At 36.5% G+C, this 20,764-nt stretch overlaps 2 protein-coding genes across 3 annotated transcripts in view; both read left to right on the top strand.

Moving 5' to 3' along the window:
- slc22a31 (solute carrier family 22 member 31) overlaps window positions 1-2,696 on the top strand; it is a 34,871-nt gene extending 32,175 nt beyond the window's left edge. The window contains exon 9 of the mRNA XM_056462153.1: window positions 1,431-2,696. Within this exon, the coding sequence (XP_056318128.1) occupies window positions 1,431-1,863 (433 nt within the window). The 3' untranslated portion in view covers window positions 1,864-2,696. The remainder of the gene's footprint in view (window positions 1-1,430) is intronic.
- A 3,444-nt stretch (window positions 2,697-6,140) lies between these two features.
- On the top strand, window positions 6,141-20,229 carry ist1 (IST1 factor associated with ESCRT-III). 2 transcript variants are annotated; one of them, XM_056462149.1, is made up of 10 exons: window positions 6,141-6,248; window positions 7,325-7,421; window positions 7,509-7,689; window positions 12,067-12,154; window positions 12,239-12,322; window positions 14,215-14,325; window positions 14,409-14,594; window positions 15,635-15,745; window positions 18,832-18,841; window positions 18,922-20,229. In XM_056462149.1, exons 2-10 carry the CDS (start codon window positions 7,334-7,336, stop codon window positions 19,086-19,088), a joined length of 1,026 nt encoding a protein of 341 aa, XP_056318124.1. In that variant the 5' UTR covers window positions 6,141-6,248; window positions 7,325-7,333; the 3' UTR covers window positions 19,089-20,229. The 2 variants fall into 2 exon arrangements, with proteins under 2 accessions (XP_056318124.1, XP_056318123.1); XM_056462148.1 differs by having other exon boundaries at window positions 18,793-18,841.
- Window positions 20,230-20,764: the final 535 nt, after the last annotated feature.

The following is a 20,764-nucleotide window of genomic DNA, read 5'->3' as shown; positions in this document are numbered from 1 at the left end:
CAAAACTAACCATATAATTTTGTGAGCTCAGCTTGCCAGTTTTGTGGTGAACGATTCATCTGTGCATGTAATTAAACATAACACAACATACACGTTCATTAACATAAAATTGTTTGCCCTTCTAATCTTAAACTGAAATCTGAAAATGCACTTCCTGTTTGTTTTCAGTTAATTTATCAGATTACATGATTTTGACATAATGGGCGTGGCTAACATATTTAACCACACCCTCCAGCTGTCAGTTTTGACAACAAACAGAAATGGTAAGCAGGAGGAGTCTGTTAGATTGTAGTAACTATTCTAAACTCCTTTCCCGATCTCTCTGAATCTTTCCTACTTCTTTCCTTTCTCAATCTTACCTACTTTACTATGTCCATTCAGCCTGCGTTAGAAAAAACAAGCCATGGCCAATGTTTTCTCATTTAATATTCTGTTTCTCTAGGAACTGCATCACAATACGAAAAGAATAACGATCTCAGCTTCCGGTCCATGGGGACTTTAAACAATTTACTTAATCTCATCAGAATTGTATTTAAAGTCAAAGTTAGTTTATTTATTTATTATTTATTTATCTTCTGTAAGGAAAGGCTTCCATTCATGAAACTCACCTCAGTCACTCTTATTAGTGTACTAACTCTATTATTCAATAATTAAAAAAAAAAACAATTTCAGTTAATAGATGTACATTTCAGAGGGGGTGCATTTTACAGCATGGGTTCGCCTCCCGGTACAACGCCAGTTCCCGCCTCTGAATGAGCGATTTTTAGCTACTTGTACATTTAAGGTTGGATTCAGAAAAAAATAATTACCTGCGAGCAAACTGGATACAGCCAGCTTGTACGAAAAACCTACTGCCAGCTAGCGTTTCGGAAGTGTTATTGCAGAGCAACACAAACAGCACGCAGAAGTATAAATGCACAGCTACCTGCAAGGGGGGTGCTGTGGGTCACACTGGTCACTTGACGCAGAAGTATAAACCAGCCTTAACAGAGCAAGGAATTTTTCACAGTATTTCCTATAATATTTTTTCTTCTGGAGAAAGTCTTACTGGTTTTAAACCAGCTTAAGGTCACTATTATTAACCCTCTTAAGCAATATTTTTCAATAGTCTACAGAACAAACCTAATGATAATAAATCATTATCCAATGATTTGCCTAATTACCCTAACTTGCCTAATTAACCTAATTAAGCCTTTAAATGTCACTTTAAGCTGAATACTTGTATCTTGAAAAATATCTAATCAAATATTATGTACTGCCATCATGGCAAAGATAAAAGAAATCGGTTATTAGAACTATTATGTTTCGAGATGTGTTGAAAACATTTTAAACAGAAATTGGGGAAAAATCTACAGGAGGGCTAATAATTCTGACTTCAGCTGTACATTTCTCCACATGTATTGAGCTCACTGCTGTGTTTTCCCCTTCAGTGGTGGTACACTGGGTCTGATCATGTCCGCAGGCTGTGTAGGAATGGCTGCGTCCTCCCTAATGGAGCTGCAGAATAACGGTGGATATTTCCTGCATCATGTCATCTTCGCGTCCTTCGCTGTCCTGTCCGTCCTGTGCATCATGCTGCTACCCGAGAGCAAACACAAACATCTGCCTGACTCTCTGAAAGACGGAGAGCGGCAGCGCCGTCCGCCTCTGTTCCTGTCCCGCATCAGCCGAGACAATCCTCCATTACTCCGCACGGAGCCCAACGGTCCTGAGTACAACCGTGATAACTACTCACGCCTCGTCTCCGCCACCAAGAAGATGCTCAGTAAAGACACACTCCCATACAAGATCTCCAGCTCAACACAAGCTCCTCTACTCTCCAGCAATGGTGCTGCTCCAGACACACAAGAGGACTCGTCATAGCATTTTTTTTTTTGGATATGATCATCTCACTACATGGCCAATTTGGTCACTCCATCTTTTCCCAGGGAATATGTGGTATTGATGCTTTAAAACTGGTAGTGACGTGTATCCTGTAGTCAACGGGAAGCAAAGATGTTGCTGGGAGACTATGCTCAGTCTCTATCTGATTGCTGAATGCTTTAGCGTTGTAGCCGCTGACAGTCACCTGAGAGCCATCGCCTGTCCACTTAGCGGCTGCATCTCATGCAACTCATTAGCCAAGTCTTGTGACCAAAGCAGAAGCAGCAGTTTTTCCCACATGAAGACTTGATTTAAGGAACACTCCACTTTTATTTTTGGAAACTGGCTCATTTTATAAGTATATTTGAGTTCCAGGTCTGGCGGGAGCACTTTTAGCTTAGCTTAGCATAAATATTTGAAACGGATTAGCATCTTGCTCAAGGGTTTTGATAATTTAACTATTTTAAAGCTTGACTATTCTGTAGTTACATTGTGTACTAAAACTGAGAGAAAATGAGCTGATTGGCTTATATGGCTAGGAACTATACTCTCTTATTCTTGTGTAATAATCAAGGAACCATACTGATGCACCGTGGCTGCAGCAGACGCATTGATATTAGTGTCTGAAAGTACTCCTCTACTTGGTAACAGTGCTGTGTAATATTAATACGCCCGCTGCAGCCATGGTACAGCAGAAAAGTTCCTTGATTATTGCGCCAGAGTATAGTTCTTAGTCATATTGACCTAGAAAATTGCAACTTTTTATTTTCTGTCAGTCTTAGTACATGATGTAACTACAGAATAGTCAAACTTTAAATAAGAAAATCATCAAAGCAAGATGCAAATGGTCTAATCTGATTCAATGATTTATGCTAAGCTAAGCTAAAAGTGCTCCCACTACAACCGCAGATCAGCTGAAAGGATTCAAATGTGCTAAAATTCAACTGTTTAACTTTAAAATGAGCATATTTACAAAAGAAAGTGGTGTACTCACTTGACCTCATGGACTGGTGGTTCACTGAAGGATGCTGACCGTCCATTTGCTATCAGAGATTTATTTCCTCAGAATGGAATGAGCAGCACTCAATGACGTCAGAATCCACAGGGAAACTCGACTCTTATAATGTTGGAATGTGAAGGTTTTTTTTTTCTTCTGTGGAATGGTCCATCATCTCATTTGCTCCTTGTGTGGAGTTTTGTCTCATCACATTCCTGTCTTTCTACTGTTTCATATCAATGTCAAGTTGTTGTTGTTGTTTTTTCTATATGTGTCTAGAACAAAAGCTGGCAAAGCAAGGGAACTGTTTTGTCTTTCTCATTTGTTACATATTTGAAATGGAAATAAATTGTTTACTGTTTACCAAGCTAAAGTAGTTCTTGTTTTATTTTTGATGTTCAAGCCAGAGTAATGGGTCATAGAGGCGTTTTGGTATCCAAATCATATTTCATATTCAAAAGCTATGTACATAAAAAGCATATTATACAGTTAATTATTATATTGAGACTTTACTGTGATCTTTGAACATTAACTATGCCATTAAATAGCACTTATTTTAACCCTTTTTTAAGATTTAAGATAAGTCTTTTGTGTCTCCAGAATATAGCTGTAAAGTTTCAGCTCAAAACACCATCGGATTATTTCTTAGACCGGATTATTTCTTAGAGCTCTAAACACAATGTAGTGTGCCTTTAATGCTTGTTCTTCCAGCCCACCGTTCCAGAGTATGCCTCAATCTCCAATTCAGCTGCGTCAGATAAACAGCACAGTGACAGACATGAAGGAAGCAGATCTCACATAACGTTTGTGAGAAATACTACAGCAAGAACTTTTCCAATGATTATTTAATGTATTTGTTGTGGAGTTAATTCAAGCCTTTCTGCAACGATGAGTCACAATGCCATTACGAAGTTCACGCACACATACACAGCGCATGCATTTAACTTTGCACTGTTTTTGCACGCAAATGTGAAAGGACACACATTAATATCCACTGCTGTATGGATATGTTATGATAACATACTTCATAAACCTTATTTAATGTCCACAAACCTGGATTGAAGCGTCTTTTATAATTGTACTGACATGCGGCTGTGGTGATGAAGACAGTAAAATCACTGTAATTCATTACAAACATGCACCGTTTTAAAAACGTTTTAAACTTGTAAAACTCTTCATCACATTTGATGATGGTTGATGACCACAGTGAGCTCAACAGATCTTTTTATCCCAGTTGCTTTGCGCAAGTCCTGTCTTGTTGATATGATTAAACACATTACTATGGAGACATGTTAGTATGTGGTTGTCAATCAATTTGGTGGGTGGAGAAACTGCACTCCTATGTCACGTTGAAGTAGGCCTCAAAATGGGAGGGATTTGGATCCTATTTTAATGTCAGGAAATAAAAAAAAGAGACTTATTGTGTTTCTATCACTCCAGTATGACAGTGAACACACTATACCTACACACAGTTTTGTCCAAACCGCTTACAAAGGATGATTTTCATCATACGTGCCCTTTAAATGATTCTTGTGTATATGTATGACAATTTATTTCGTGGGTGTTTCATATAGACCATCATGGTTTTGTTTTTTAAAGCCAAATGTTGTCAGGTAAAATGCTGCTACATTGTGTGAAAAATATTTAAAACGAAGTCCAACCATATCCAACCAGTGTTTCCCAGGCTCCAGGCGCTGATATTGACTCTCAGAAACACAGAACTAATAATGGAGAATTGATGGAAGGGAATGAAAGACATGCTGAGGACTTACAAAACAGAAACAATTTCAAATAAATAAATTAAACGTTTTAAATGTCTTTAAGGTGTGCTATAATTCATTATTTCTGTCATTAATAACTCATAAAGTGTTTTTTATAATGTTGGTGTGTGTGTGTGGTCATCTTGAAACAGCAGTAAAAGTGTGTATCATGGGTTTATGCGCTCTAGCGGTTAATCAATAAAACTGCATGCTTTTTGCGGAAGAACATTGTTGCCGGAGCTACTTCTTCTCTGTTTATGGATATATGACGACTCAGGCAGGTACTGTGCTACTCCACAGCATGGCTCAGTAAAATAGTCTCAATACAGACGCATCTAGTAGCTAGGGGGGTGTTCGGGTGGTTCGAAAGACACACCCATCCCCACTGACAAAGGTCCAGAGTTTGTCCCATACATTAGGTCAATTGTCTTATTTTGACTGCTAAGCCATCATAAATTGTAAAAATAACCCATTAAAGACACAGTCTGACGCAAGTCATCTTTCACTACTGACCTACACTATTGTTGTTAAATAGAAAAAACATTTTACAAGGAACCTTTGTTCTATATCTTGGACCTTATTCTTGAAAGAAAAAAAAAAGACCAATAAAAAAGTGAAGCACCAAAAGTAGCCCATATTAAAGTTAATTTTAATACTAATTTGGCTACTGTTGTTATCCATATATTTTCAAATGTACTTTTTTAACAAGAGAGGCTAGAAAAATTGTCAAGCTCTACATCATCATCATCATTATTATTATTGTTAATAGTAGTAGTAGTATAATTATTGTTTAATTGCTCAATATTAAAACGGGCAAATTCTGACTGAGGAAAGAATGTGCTGCTCAGTTTGTTATTTACGTTTTTTTTTCTTTTAAAACTTCAGCAGATTAAACTTTTTCTCCTAATAATATATGTAACAAATTTGTATTTTAAAAATAAGCTTTTTTTCCATATTTCTTTATTCTAAATTTTAGGAAATATTTTAATACAGAAAAAAAGTGTAGTTATGATGACCGCCCGACAAGCTAATCCAGCTAAAAATAGTGCTTAAAATGTCACTAAATGCTGCATTTAAACCTCATAATTAATTAAAAAATGAAGTGTTTAACTGCAAGAGGTCCACTTTTTGAGAAATAAAGAACCACCCTTCACAAGGCTGGCGTACTCACAGCTCTGCGTACTCGTGATACGTTAAAACAAGACCTGAAGTAAAATCATGACATTTTATGTCTATAGAAAAATATCCATATAAAAGTTATTTTTTTAATCTATTTAGCTTACGTAACGTCACTAACTTCATATTTATAATGTACAGTATTCATTTTTAGTTTTAGTACAACCGTCTTAGCATTTATTTTGACGAAAACTATTTTCGGAGTAGTGACTGGCGGAGGTGTTTTTCGTTAACCTGATCGTCTACCCAAATATAATAAACATCACGTCACCGAAGACATGTGATTTGCCCACCCGAGTGACGGGGGTTTCCCTTCATCCACCGGTCATCATGTGACGTGGAGCGTCACGAATGAAGTCACATCCAACGCGGAAGTAGATGCTAAGTGAGAAGTCGCCCGACCATCCAGATCGAAACCGACCGTTCGCCAACATCTGAAGAGGAACTCACATGTAAATATGACATTTCTTATGCGTTTTATACTGTTAGGTATTCACGAACTTTTGATGAATAGGGTTACTTGTTGTCTGTGGGTTGTTTACTTTCGAGAATTAGCTCCTTTAGCCGCTAGTCGAGTCTCTTCCTGGTTTGAACAATCAGAAAACTCCAAAACGGGTTTAATTATTGTTTAGTCTAGTAGAGATTCGTCAATCAAATACATCTAAATAACACCAAATGAGTGTTTGTCAGCTGCTGTAACGTTAGCGCTCGGTTGTGTTGGGTTTTGTCAGTCAGCATCAGTCAGCAAGGAGGTCGAATGAACAAATAAGACATTAGAATTTGGGAGTACTGTATATAAATACCATGATATATGAGTCATTCAGTACAGAACCAGTGTATATGGATCAGGTATTATTGCACTGCTAATTTCCTCTAGGCGACATTAGAAACTATTTTTTAGAATTTATACAGTATTTAGTTTGTCCCTCTTTGTTGGGTGTAACTATTATGAATCAGGTGTCCCATAATAGTGTTGTATAGATGTAGGAGTGACGTCACTCACCAAGCAGGTGGTGTATCTCCAACACAAATCTACAACATCCATAAGTCTCCCATGCAGGGGCGGATTTAATGATTTTGGAGCCCTAAGCAATTTCAGCCATGTGGCCCAAAAGTTCTAAAATGCACCTTTTGTACACTTTTTCTTAATACTAAATAATAACATGTAAAGCACCTTGTAAAACTTTTGAAAAACTAAAAATAATAAATAAATAATTTCGTTTTAAAAACTAAATCTTTTACTGATTTGACTGCCGGACTAGTCCATGATTGAAGGTGGGGGACCCTCGCCGTACAAAGTATGATGGAAAACAATGTTATAGTTAATTTATGGGTATCATTTATACTTCTTGGTATGTTTTTGGGGGCCCTCAGATTTCCTGATGCCCTAAGCGGCAGCTTACCTTGCTTGTTGGTTAAATTCGCCCCTGCTGGCATGTTATTATTAAATAAACCAATTTTGAACTTCAGTTTGAATCTCTGACATTTTTTTAAAACCTGATATCTGACTCTTTTTATTCATGAACAGAGCTCCATCATGCTCGGTGGAGGGTTCAAATCTGAGAGACTTCGTGTCAATCTCAGGCTGGTCATAAACCGTCTTAAACTCCTGGAGAAGAAGAAAAGTAAGTTTTGGTTGTTCACATATTTAAAAAAAAAAAAAAAAAAAAAAAGTGAAAGTGAGTAATTGAATGAATTTGATCTGAATTTAGCCGAGTTGGCCCAGAAGGCTCGCAAGGAAATTGCAGACTACTTGTCAGCAGGCAAAGATGAGCGTGCGAGGATCCGAGTCGAGCACATCATCAGAGAGGATTATTTGGTCGAGGCAATGGAGATCCTAGAGTTATACTGTGATCTGCTGCTCACCCGCTTTGGCCTCATACAGTCCATGAAGTGAGTAACACTTTTAATGTTCATTTTGATGATGCCTAGTAGAGACCATATTGGTATTAGCGGATAAATTCTTTATTTTAAACAGGGTTTCTGCAGGGTCTTAAAAAGCTTAAAAAGTCATAAAGCCTTAAAAAGTCTTAAATTTACTGAAATATTGTGTTGTAGGTCTTAATTCTTTGTTAAACAGGTCTTAATTTTCCTTTGTTCATAAATTGCTGCCCAATATGGCTAAAACTCATACAGTCATCAACAATCCATCTCAGTAAAACTTTAAACATTTTTATTTAAAGTAATTTTTAGCTCTATTTATCACAATGTTTTAATTATTTCCTTAAAATAACATTTTTTTAAAGTTCTCCATGTAGATTTAGTTATTATAGTTTTTAAAACTTTTATTTTTTTATTTTAAAGAAAGTTTATGTTGGAAAAAAAGTGTAGCTTGCTGTTTTTTTTTACACAATATTTAAAATATTCAGAATCTAAAATATTTATTTTTTTTAACTATTTATGTATTATTAAATGTATTAAAATAATAATAAAAATTATAAAATAATAAAACATTTTTTGATAGGGCAAATAAAAATCTTTTCTGTCTGGGCCATTAAAAAAATTCCTTGGGCTTTAGTGCTTTATGAGTCTAAAAGTTCAGTCATAATGGTCTTAAAAATGTCTTAAAGTCTTAAATTTAACTTTTAATTGAAACCTGCAGAAACCCTGTTCAAGTTTTCAATACTGGCCCAAAAATATATTATTAGTAGATATATTATGGATTATTTATCGAATTTAGATGGATCCTGCTGTTCTTGAAGGTTTTGATTGTTGCCTTCAAACATGATGCTGCAGATGTGCAGCTTAGATGAGTTTATAAAACAAGCAGTGTAAGATTTTTTTTTCACCCTGACTAAACGGGGTGCGATTTTGAAAAAAAAAAAAAAAGAACTTGATGTTTTCTTGCAGTTGATATGTCAATTTCTGTTCCTGGAGAGCCACAGCTAGGGTGCCCCCCCCGTCCCTTAAAATACGGAATCGTCCTGTATTTGAGAATGTAATTGCGCGTCCCGTTTTGAATCAATACAGAACGGGTTTTGTCTCATATTTTTAAAATAATTTTTTTAAAGTAGCTTTTCATGCAAATCAACCCACATGCATTTTATGAAGATACCTCATTTCCTACTTTTGATTGGGTAATACTTGATGTCATCGTTAGTTTGATTGGTCTTTTTCCAGTGAGGAGGGCGGGTCTTTTAAGCAGAGTCTGTCAAGTCTTGACAGAGTGTAAAGGCAGATGCTTCTCCAGGTAACCCCCCCACGTCTGAAAGTTTAAATGCAAGCGACTGCAAAAGAACCACAGAGAGTGGGAGGAAACAGATACCTGGCTGCAGAGTGTTAGAAATTGTTATCAAGCCAACTGCACGATTTGTCGTAGAGCATTCTCTGTGGCTCATGTGGGTCTGTTGTGCGACAACATGCCTCCGGAGAGCAGCATTCCCTCAATAACAGAGCTCACAAAAATCAAAGCACAGACAGTTCTTCGTACCCCAAGTCTCTCCCGAAGCAGACATGGTAATGATAGTGACCCAGTCTGTGAATATCCAGCTGGAGTCATTTTATTTATTTTTTGTAATTTACTGTTTTCTACATGAAATAACGAACAGTCTGTGAAAATAATAAAAATACATGTACAGTATTTAATAGTAACTGAGTAAAACCATGTCAACAGCTGAAATCACAGTGAAATGAATGGCTACAATCAAACTTTATCTCATAATTAGATTTGGCCTGGTTTTCACACACTGGGTCAAAAAATTGTAATTTGTAAAAATTCTGTAAATAATACAATGAAAGTGGATCACATTCCAATGCAATATTATGATTTGTTTGTTAAGGTTAATCAGGCACATAAGCATTAGTTTATTACATGAAATATTACATTTAATGCATTAATAAACAACATAATGCCCATGTAAAAAAAATAAACTAGTAAATTACAACTTTACATATTAAATTAGAAATATGCTATTTGAAAACTTTAATGTTTCTAGCTCGTTTATGTAGGCCTATGTGCTGTTTCCACGTTTGGATAGGTGTTACTGCAAATAATGACAAATATTTTAGCCAAAATCTGTTATCAATTTCACCCTTTAAAATTAGGTTTATTGATATGTTCTCCTCTCCTCTAGGTTACAGCAGCTGAGTTAACGCAGGTGTACCACACTATTAAACATAACATCAGCTATATCAGTGCTGCAGAGTTGTAAAAGAAAAAGACTGACTGCTTCTGTTTACACAGATTTCAATAAAAATGTTTGTCCAAGTGTTCATACTTTCCTAAAAACATATCTTAAGTTGCGATTTACCACTCCGGACAGGCTTGGATCAAGAATTCAGAGGCTCCTGGACACAATGTCTTGTTGGCCCCTTACCTAGCCGCACCCCTATAGTTGAATTAAAAAATAAGATTAATATAATATTTGTTAAATAACATTAATCTATAACGTATTGCCCGCATTTTTAAAATAAATGATATACAGTACATATATTTCTAGTCTACAAAGATTTTACTTATTTTTACAGCATTCAAAGAACACTTTAAAAACAATTCTAATACAACTAGTGAAAATGAATGGATTTTAATATACTTGTTCCAGTTCACTGAAGCACTACTAAAAATTGATATTTAAGGGTATTTTTAATGTATAACTTCTACAAACGTATAATGCAGATGATTTGGATGTAACACCTCTCCAATCCAGTTCTATGATACTGAGTCCTCCATAATACACACACTTATTAATGATTCCTACTTGTCTTCCTCGTGATGAAGAGTAGGCGAAATCTAATATGTAGTGGGAGAAAAAAAAAAAGAACATGTTCATCAGACGCTGGATTCGAACCAGGTTCACGATCAATCGCATCAAAGATGTTGCCATGCGCCTTAAGTGATACGCCACTCACGCTGATGTGCTCTTTAATTGTTGTCTCTGTCAATCAAATGGTGATGGGCGTGAATCGCTAGTTTATTCCAACGAGGTGCGCTATTTGCACTTAGCCTAAATAAACACTCCAAAATCTGCATTTTCCCCCCTTCGCAGGGGCCCCAAGTGCGGACGGGGCCCCTGGGCCTGTGCCCATTATCCCCATTGGTTAATCCGGTTCTGACCATTGACATGCTATTGGGCCTGTGATTGGGGATGTGGCCTCCGCTGCAGTATGCGTCCCTTATTTTTTGTTTTAAAAGTTGTAACCCTAGCCACAGCCCTACACACTTTAGTTCCAGCTCTACTTCAACACTTATCTGTAGGTTTCAAACAAGTCTGAAGTACTCATTTAATACAGTCAGGTGCGTTTAATTAGTTGGAACTAAACTGTGCAGAGCTGCGGCACCCTTGTGCTAAAGGAACACCCCACTTTTTTGAAAATATGGTCATTTTCCAATAAATCAGTTGAGTTTTACCATTTTTAAATATATTTAGCCTATCCTCTGGCGGAGCACTTTTAGCTTAGCAAAATCAGATTAAACCAGTAGCATCTCACCCAAAATAATTTAAAAAAAAGTGTTTTTTTTTTTCAATATTTTTTCTGTTTGAAGCTTGACTCTTCTGTAGTTATATTGTGTTCTAAGACTGACGTAAAATGACAAGTAGCTTTTTTCAAGGCTGATATGGCTAGGAACTAAACTGTCATTCTGGTGTAATAATCAAGGAACTTTGCTGCTGTACTGCTGCGTATCATGGCTGCAGCTGGCGCAATGATATTATGCAGCACCAGAAAATAGTATTTAGCTAGTTAACAGCACTGAGTAATATCATTGTGCCTGCTGCAGCTATGGTATGGCATTAAAGTTTAATTATTATCGTGCCAGATTGAGAGTATAGTTCCTAGCCAAATCGACCTAGATAATAGTAACCTTTAATTTTTTTGTCTGTCTTAGTATACAGTGTAACTACAGAACATTCCAGCTTTAAATAGGAAAATGATCAGAACTCATTTTTGAGCGAGATGCTAATGGTCTAATCTGATTCAATGATCAAATGATCTAAGCTAAGCTAAAAGTGCTCCCGACAGACCGGAAAATCTGCTGCGTGAACTTAAAAATGGTAAAACTCAACTCTTTAATTTTAAGGAACTTGTAAAGGGAGCTTGTTTTTGTCTTATTTGAGTACTATATTTAGTGTTCTTTTAATTAGGAACCTGAACTCAAAAAATGTATCAGGATTTGTGATATCAGCCTGAATATCTGTTATCAGCTTCCAGATCAAAAAGAGAATTCCAGATCAGAGTTATCACATTGGTCAAAATTTCCATTTGATGCATCCCAAGTCATTTAAGAAATTGTCTTTATGCTCTCTTATATTAATATGAGCATTCTGTCCTCAGAGAACTGGACCCGGGTCTACAGGAGGCAGTGTCCACACTCATCTGGGCTGCTCCTCGCCTACAATCAGAAGTAGCAGAATTGAAGATTGTGGGTATACTTTGTGTCTGGTTTAAATTTGTTTCTTAGGCTGTAATGTGGTTATGAATTTTTATTTGTTTTTCCCTTTCACAGGTTTCAGACCAGCTCTGTGCCAAATACAGCAAAGAGTATGGAAAGCTGTGTAGGACAAACCAGATTGGAACAGTTAATGACAGGGTATGATGAATTGTTTGTTTTGAGGTGGGGAAGAAATGACCTAATAGTGTTGTGTGTTTGTGAAAATGTTATAATAATTGTTTTATAATTTTATTAGGCCGTTATCATCGCCTCTTTGAGTAATCTGCATGTGTTTTTCCAATTTCTGTACAGAGTTTTGTTAAAAAAAGAAAAATCTGCGACTTTCTGAGGAATGATTTAATTCATCCCACCAATCTGAAACCATTTAACTTCAACATTCTTCTCTCACCATGAAATAGATTTTGTTAGAATGTGGAATTTTAAAAACTACTAAACAAGCATTTTGTATACTGAGAGCACTTTGATGGACGTTATTGAAAATATTTCTCCAAGAAGCATTTAAAGTTATTTATCATAAATCAAAGTGAAAAATCAGGGCAGCACGGTGGCTCAGTGGTTAGCACTGTTGCCTCATAGCAAGACGGTTGCTGGTTTGAGTCCTGGCAGGGCCAGTTGCCTTCTTTGTGTGGAGTTTGCATGTTCTTCCTGTGTTTGCATGGGTTTCCTCCAGGTGCTCCGGTTTTCCTCACAGTCCAAACACATGCGCTATACAGTAGGTGAATTGGATGAACTAAATTGGCTTTAGTGTATGAGTATATGTGTGAGAATGAGAGAGTGTTTGAGTGTTTCTTGGTACTGGGTTGCGGCTGAAAGGGCATGCGCTGCATAAAATATGCTAGATAAATACGCCTGATAAATGTAAGCTGATGACTGTAAGCTGAACTAAAATGAATGAATGAAAAGTGAAAAAACAGTTGTTATTATGTGGAAAAAAGTTATGGAATAGGTTTTTATTATATAATACGACCACAAAAAGATAGAAAATATTACTTGACAAATTGTATTGTGCATAAATATCATAAAAACATTTGCATATTATTAAATAATTTTACTCAAAACTGAATAAATATCCAGTTGAAGTCAGAATTATTAGCCCCCCTAAATTATTCGCCCTCTTGTTTCCCCCAATTTCTGTTTAATGAGAGAAGATTTCTTAGACGCATTTCTAATCATAATAGTTTTAATAACTCATTTCTAATAACTGATTTGTTTATCTTTGCCATGATGACAGTAAATAATATTTGACTAGATATTTTTCAAGACACTTCTATACAGCTTAAAGTGACATTTAAAGGCTTAACCATGTTAATAAGGTTAACTAGGCAGGTTAGGGTACTAAGGCAAGTTATTGTATAACAATGGTTTGTTGTGTAGACTATCGGAAAAATATATATATAGCTTAAAGGGGGTAATAATTTTGACCTTAAAATAGTTAAAATTATTTTTATTCTAGATGAAATAAAACTATAAGACTTTCTCCAGAAGAAAAAATATTATCTGACATACTGTGGAAATTTCTTTGCTCTGTTAAACATAATTTGAGAAATATTTAAAACAGAAAAAAAAAATTAAAGGGGGGCTAATAATTCTGACTTCAACTGTATATTTACACACATTTGCATAAATGAATTAAATATATCAGCTCAAAAATCTCCAGAAAGCTCAGTTTTCTGTGGGTGCAGAATCTGTTTGGACCTAGCTGTAAGTGAAAGGTTCAGTTTAAATGACAGTGCACAATAACTAATGTTTACCTTAGTGTTTTTGTAAAAGTTTTGCGTACAGAAAACAATATTGTTGACTTAAACTACATTAACATGATCCATGAAAATGTCTTTAAAAGCTGTACACATGACAGGCTATTGATTTACATGTCTCTTTGTGAAGAAATGCTATACCCCTGTGCACATGCTCCTGTAGTTCACCACTGAATAATTTCTGGTGGAAAAATGAATGCAGGAGCCGATCCATATTCATGGTATCATAGATGCTCGCTGCAGTAATATCACATCATTAATCTCATGTTTCTGTAGCTTATGCACAAGCTGAGCGTGGAGGCTCCTCCCAAGATTTTGGTGGAACGTTACCTCATTGAGATCGCCAAAAACTACAATGTTCCCTATGAACCAGATGCCATGGTTCGGGTAAGAACCCATTTCCTTTTTCTTTGTAACACTGTCGTCTCTACCAGCACAGCATAGGTTTGAAACTTCCCTCATGTTCACAGCCGGAGGTGTGTCCTGGTGAAGAGGCTGATCTGATTGATGTGGACAGCGACTTCAAGAAGCCTGGAGCTGGTGGAGGTGGTGGAGGAGGAGGAGGCTTCACTGCCCCTGCCATGGGGATGCCTATGCCCATGCCAATGCCAATGCCCATGCCCACAGCTTTCAACTACCCACCTCCCAAAGGAGCTGTAAGTCAAACGTCTAGTTAATTCTAATGGGCTTTAAGCACAGCTAGTGTTTTTCAGACAATGATGAACTTCTAGTGAAAGCTTAAAGTGACTACTTTCAATTCATTTTACAGCATCGATGTTGTAATATAATTACAATACAATCAGTTAAGTAGCATTGAGCATTCATTTAGTTGTTCAAGCTTAAAATTAGACCGTGACTGCATAAATGCAGGGTCAGCAGGCTAGCGCAGAAACTCCATTGAAAACACTGGGGTAAAATAAATGTTCATATTTTAAAGACATTGCAGGGAAATTCCTCTTGCAGTAATGCACATTTAACTGGGCTGTCCTGCTTTTAATGATTCCAGAAGACTTTTTATGAAATGAAAATCTCTTAACATTTTTAGCAAAGTTCATTCATTTAATTTCTTTTCAGCTTAGTCCCTTTATTAATCTGGAGTTGCCACAGCAGAATGAACCGCCAACTTATCCAGCATTCGTTTTACGCAGCGGATGCCCTTCCAGCTGCAACCCATCTCTGGGACACACTCATACACACTCATTCACACACAGGCTCGAACCAGCAACCTTCTTGCTGTGAGGCAACAGCACTACCTACTGTGCCACCACGTCACCATTTTTAGCAAAGTGACACCAAGAAAAGCTTTTAATTTTTTATCATTTATTAGTGCTAAAATCGTATTTAGTTTATGTTCATTTGTTTGTTGATTTTTAGTTGTTTATTTATTATTGAAATGTTTTTTGCCATGAAAATAGCCTTTGTTGCTGACATGGCATTAAATAAAAAATACATTACATTGCCTTACATGACGGGGAAACATGAAATTTAATGCAGTGCTTCTTGTCTGGCCTGAGACCTACTTTATATCATATACCTATCCAGCAGTGAAGATCAAACATGGTGATTTTTGTAATGGAAAAACAGTTCACCGAAAATGCTTGGGCTGGCTGATTGAAAAGTAAAAGTCAGTGTTCATATAGCTCATTGAGTTGTTTAGCTGCAAAATGAGTTTCAAATCAATGTCTTTCCTCTTCAGGAGCCCTTTAATGGTCCCGTTGGCACCTATGATGGCTTTAGCAACTTCCAGGCTCCGATGAGAGGAGGGCAGCCTCCTCAGCTGCCCAGCTGCCCGCCAACCTATGAGTCTGTAAGTGCATGTGTTCCGCACCTCCACCCTTCCAGACAGATGGAGACGACCTGTTCACCACGCAAGGAAAGAGCAGTTTATTCCAGTTCAGGGAGCCTCCATCGGCATGTGCTACAGACCATCAAAAATACAACATTTTTGGGGGGAATGCTTTTAAGTGTTTAGATGGTTCATCCAAATCTGATAATTCTAGCATTAATATACTCACTCCAGACCCATGACAGTGTAAACCCATAGAAAGTTTGTTCATCTTCAGAACACAAATGAAGATATTTTTAAAGAAACATAAGAGGCGTCCTTCCCGCCACTGGAAGTCCAGATCATCAAAACTTTGATCCAGAAAGAGGAGAGATTCAGAAAAGTCATGATGATGTAGTAAAGTGAATGCACATGATTCAGACAATATAATAAGTCTTGTGAAGAGACTATCAAATAACTTAATGTGGTGGACATATTTAGTGTTTTATTTACATTAAGCACACCACAGAAGGTAATGCAGAAGCTTATGTTTGTCACACTCAAGTTTCATTTTAAAATGCATATGTTTTGTTAGAGTTAAACCTGGTGTCAACACTATGCCAGCATTTTCGACTCAATAAAACAGAGCATTTTGACACCGTTTTAGGTGCGAAATGTTGATGTTACACTTCATTACTGAAATGCAGACTATTGAAAACAAATGCATAGCTATCCACAGTCGCTCTCTGATTGGTCATCTTGACTGTTGCTCCCTGATTTATCAAGTGTTTCACATATGATAGACTGCAAGTCTGAATGTTGACAAAATATGTCCAAGTCCAGAGTGTAAATGGTATCTCGTATTGCGTGGATGGAGATCAGTTTTCTGAAATACAATATAAATATTATTCTGGACAAGTCTAAGAAACTATTTTAAAACAGAAATGCACTAGTGTAAACAGCACCAATGCACATGTGTCAATCTGTATTTACAGTGTTATTATATCTCTGCACAAAATTATCCTTCCATCTCTCTTCATATAGAGTAGGATTTGCTTTACAACACTTTTGATCCTTTTTGGATCTTTCAGTTCTGGTAACCTAGACTTTGAGTGGATGAACAGGAATCTCTTCTGGTTCATAGAAACATGTTCATTTGTCTTCTGAAGATTAACCAAAATGTTATCCATTTGTAATAATGTCATGACTGCAGACAGTTCTCTAAAAACTGAAGCACTTCTTTAAGAAAGTCAGATGTGCATAAAAAATACTAAAAGGGTCAAATGTTATGTAATGAAAATGTCTTGATCTATTTTTCTTGGCATTCACTTTGAAGCATTCACCCTAAAAATCCTGCATAAGATGGTTATAGACAACCTAACAGCAACCATACTGACAACAGGGCTCCTCATTCATAAAGTGCTTGTGTGATTACATTTGTTTGTACAAGTCATTAGGATTTCATCCTACACCTCAAGGGTGATTTTTAGAAAAAACTAACATTATTTCAAAAACTAACATGAAAATATGCTTAATATAAAAAATGATGTAATATTGTCATCTTGGACCACAAGATCAGTCATAAGTGTCTTTCATTTATATGTGGTTTGTTAGGACAATATTTAAAAATCTGGAAACTGAGGATTCAAAGCCGTTTAAATGCTGAGAAGCAGTATTAACAAGGCATTTTACTTATCCAAACATTAGTCTTTTATATACATATACAGTATGAAATTTACACAACATCATGGAATATGTGCTTTATTTAATAATCTAATGATATTTGGCATAAAAGGAACATAATTTTGTCCCATTCAGTATATACACTACCTGACAAAAGTCTTGTTTCCTATCCAAGTTTTAGGAACAACAAATACTAACTTGACTTCTAGTTGATCATTTGGTATGAGAAGTGGCTTATATGAAAGGCAAAGGCCTCTAGATTATGCTTATTTTACCAAAATAAAATAAGATCATGCCTTGATTTTTAATGATTTAATTAGGACAGTAAGGTCTGACTTTGCTCTTGTCACTTAACAGAAATAATGTACAGTATAGAATATAAAGTCATGGTGCAGTTGAAAAAGAGTTAATATTGTGTATGACTCTCATGAGCTTGGAGGACTGCATCCATACATCTCTGCAATGACTCAAATAACTTATTAATAAAGTCATCTGGAATGGCAAAGAAAGCGTTCTTGCAGGACTCCCAGAGTTCATTAAAATTCTGTGGATTCATCTTCAATGCCGCCTCCATCTTATCCCAGACATGCTCAATAATGTTCATGTCTGGTGACTGAGCTGGCCAATCCTGGAGCACCTTGACCTTCTTTGCTTTCAATAACTTTGATGTGGAGGCTGAAGTATGAGGAGTGCTATCCTGCTGAAGAATTTGCCCTCTCCTGTGGTTTGTAATGTAATGGGCAGCACAAATGTCTTGATACCTCTGGCTGTTGATGTTGCCATCCACTCTGCAGATCTCTCGCACGCCCCCATACTGAATGTAACCCCAAATCATGATTTTTCCTTCACCAAACTTGACTGATTTCTATGAGAATCTTGGGTCCATGCTGGTTCCAAGTATTTGTGATAATTGGAATGTAGTTCAAAAGATGATTCATCAGAGAAACCTACCTTCTGCCACTTTTCCAAATGGTCAACTAGAAGTCAAGTTATTATTTGTTGCTCTTACAACTGAGATTGATGACAAGAATTTTGTCAGGTATATATTCATTAGATACTCATGCAACAGTTTTGTGGTCCAGGGTCACAAATATTTTTTGTGGGCATGAATGTTTAATAGATCATATCTGGGCAACATTCACACATTCATATTTCGCATCATCCAATGCACCTTTTTATAAATGATGCTATTCATTGAAGGGTTAACTAGGGTGTCTGTTCTAACCCACAATGCACTGCTCCATCACTCACAGCAGGATCATTTTAGGACTAGTTTTATTTTTATGCCTTTTATCAAATGTTGATTTGACAAGAACAATTTCTCACAGTATCTCTATATAGTTGCAGCGGTAGCATTGTGAATGTATAGGTAGTTGTTAACATGTCTTCATGTGCTTGTTTTTAAGATCGATGACTTGTGTATTAAACCCTCTGATCCTTCCCAGGTCATCCCAGGTATGTGCTCTGTCCTAATAGGATTTTTATTTGAAATGTTATGATAATATTCTTTTAACAATCCTCTCTTTTCTCTCCAGGTCCAACTCCATCTGGTCAGGTCTATGACAACTCTACCCTTCCCGAACTTCCATCTGTTCCAGACACACTCCCGGCATCCTCTTTCGGAGCGAAGGCCAACACCTCAGAAGACATCGACTTCGACGACCTGTCGCGACGCTTTGAGGAGCTCAAGAAGAAGACTTAAACAGATCCAGATCACATCGGCGAGTCAGAACACCTTGCTCGAACAGTTCAATTCATTTTCACAGCTCTTCTCTTCAGGTGAAGGTGTATTATAATATTAGTTATTTAACACAAGGAATGATGGAGACACTTGTGAATGGCACTATCAGATATTTCTACAAACTCACCTCAGATCTTTAGGACTACTGACAGAAATCTTTTGAATTCGTGAGCACTTTGCATAGAGGGACTTGCTGACAGCTAAATCTAGTTCATTTATAGTGACTGCGCATATATCCATTATATAAACTGATTATTATTATGAAATGTCTCTTAACTTTACCCAGTTTTAAGAAAAAAATCTAAAAGATTTCCCCAAGCAAATCAGAAATCTGTTTGACTCCTGTAGGCAAAGCAGGTAGAACCTGTTGGCCATTATTTACACCCAGAGTTGTGTAATGAACTCTTTTGAATGACTTAAACCTGCGTAAGACCGTATGATGTCATGGATTATGTGTTCGTGGATCGCAGTTGTTTTTCAGAGTGACTCAGCTTTTCTTCTGCTATGACCGAACACCATTCAGACGTTACATTTGAGGCAATGTGAAGAATAGTGCTGCATTTCTCACCTGAACACCAAAGGTTGCTTGTTTCTGATATGAGCTGAGCACAGAATGTCCTCGAATTAGTTTTTTGTTCTGTTAATGTGGTGAAGTTTGTGACCATTTTGAGAAACTCCAGCCGTCAGCCTTCTTCATTTGATTCTAACGCGTAGTGTTTGGTCTCCAGTTTCTAGTGTTTTCAGGACTGAGTTTGCCTTAGTTTCTGTCTCTTCCTCCGTGGCCTTGCTCTTCCACTGCTCCCTCTGTCAGCTTGTACACTAGTTCATTCTTTCGGTGGGGGTTTTATCATTTATTATCGACTTTGTTTGTTTGTTAGATTTGACTATGTATGAGTCTTAAGTTTGTTTTGAAGAGTAGGGAGGCTTGTATAGTAGGTTTTATATAAGTGGTTTGCTTTAACTTTATAACACTATTTTGCTTTTGTTTTTTCGCCCTCAAATCATCTGAACGCAAATCTGGCAATGTTTGGGTGTTTAATACTTATTTTATCTGAAATGAAAACATATCTAAATCCATGTAATAAAGTCTATTTGCTCATAATTTTCCTGTTTTTTCAGCCAAATAATCAAAGGTTAAATGAGAAGTATATATTAGGTTATCACGATTGAATGAATGTAGTTTCTGTAGTTCCTGGGGATGGAAATTGTAAAAACGGTTTACAGCCACAAGAGGGCGCAGCAATACAACTAATACTCATCTATCGGGGTTTATATAAAGTGTGGGTCAATCCTCAAATGAGATCACACACAGATGAGAATTTTGATCAAAAAAGGAAATGTGATGTGTTTTAAAAATCCCATAGTAACTCAGGGCTGAAGAAACATGTAAAATGATCCATTATCAAAATCTGTCATGCATAGAGTCAAAACTACAGACAGAGCTACACTTATATATATTTCGAAGTTCTGGTCATTTTTTAAAGCGCACTAATCAATCTTCCAGTTATTGATGTTGAAGCATTTCGTTAATTATTTAATAAACACTAATTAAAGGTGCTGTATGTAAGTTTTGACTCTTCTAAAGTATAAAAATACAATAATATGTTTGCTGATATTTAAGAAACATGCTAAGTGAA

The sequence above is a fragment of the Danio aesculapii genome, chromosome 7, assembly GCF_903798145.1.
Source record: "Danio aesculapii chromosome 7, fDanAes4.1, whole genome shotgun sequence".
Classification (NCBI taxonomy): Eukaryota; Metazoa; Chordata; class Actinopteri; order Cypriniformes; family Danionidae; genus Danio; species Danio aesculapii.
This window is presented reverse-complemented; position numbering and strand designations above follow the sequence as displayed.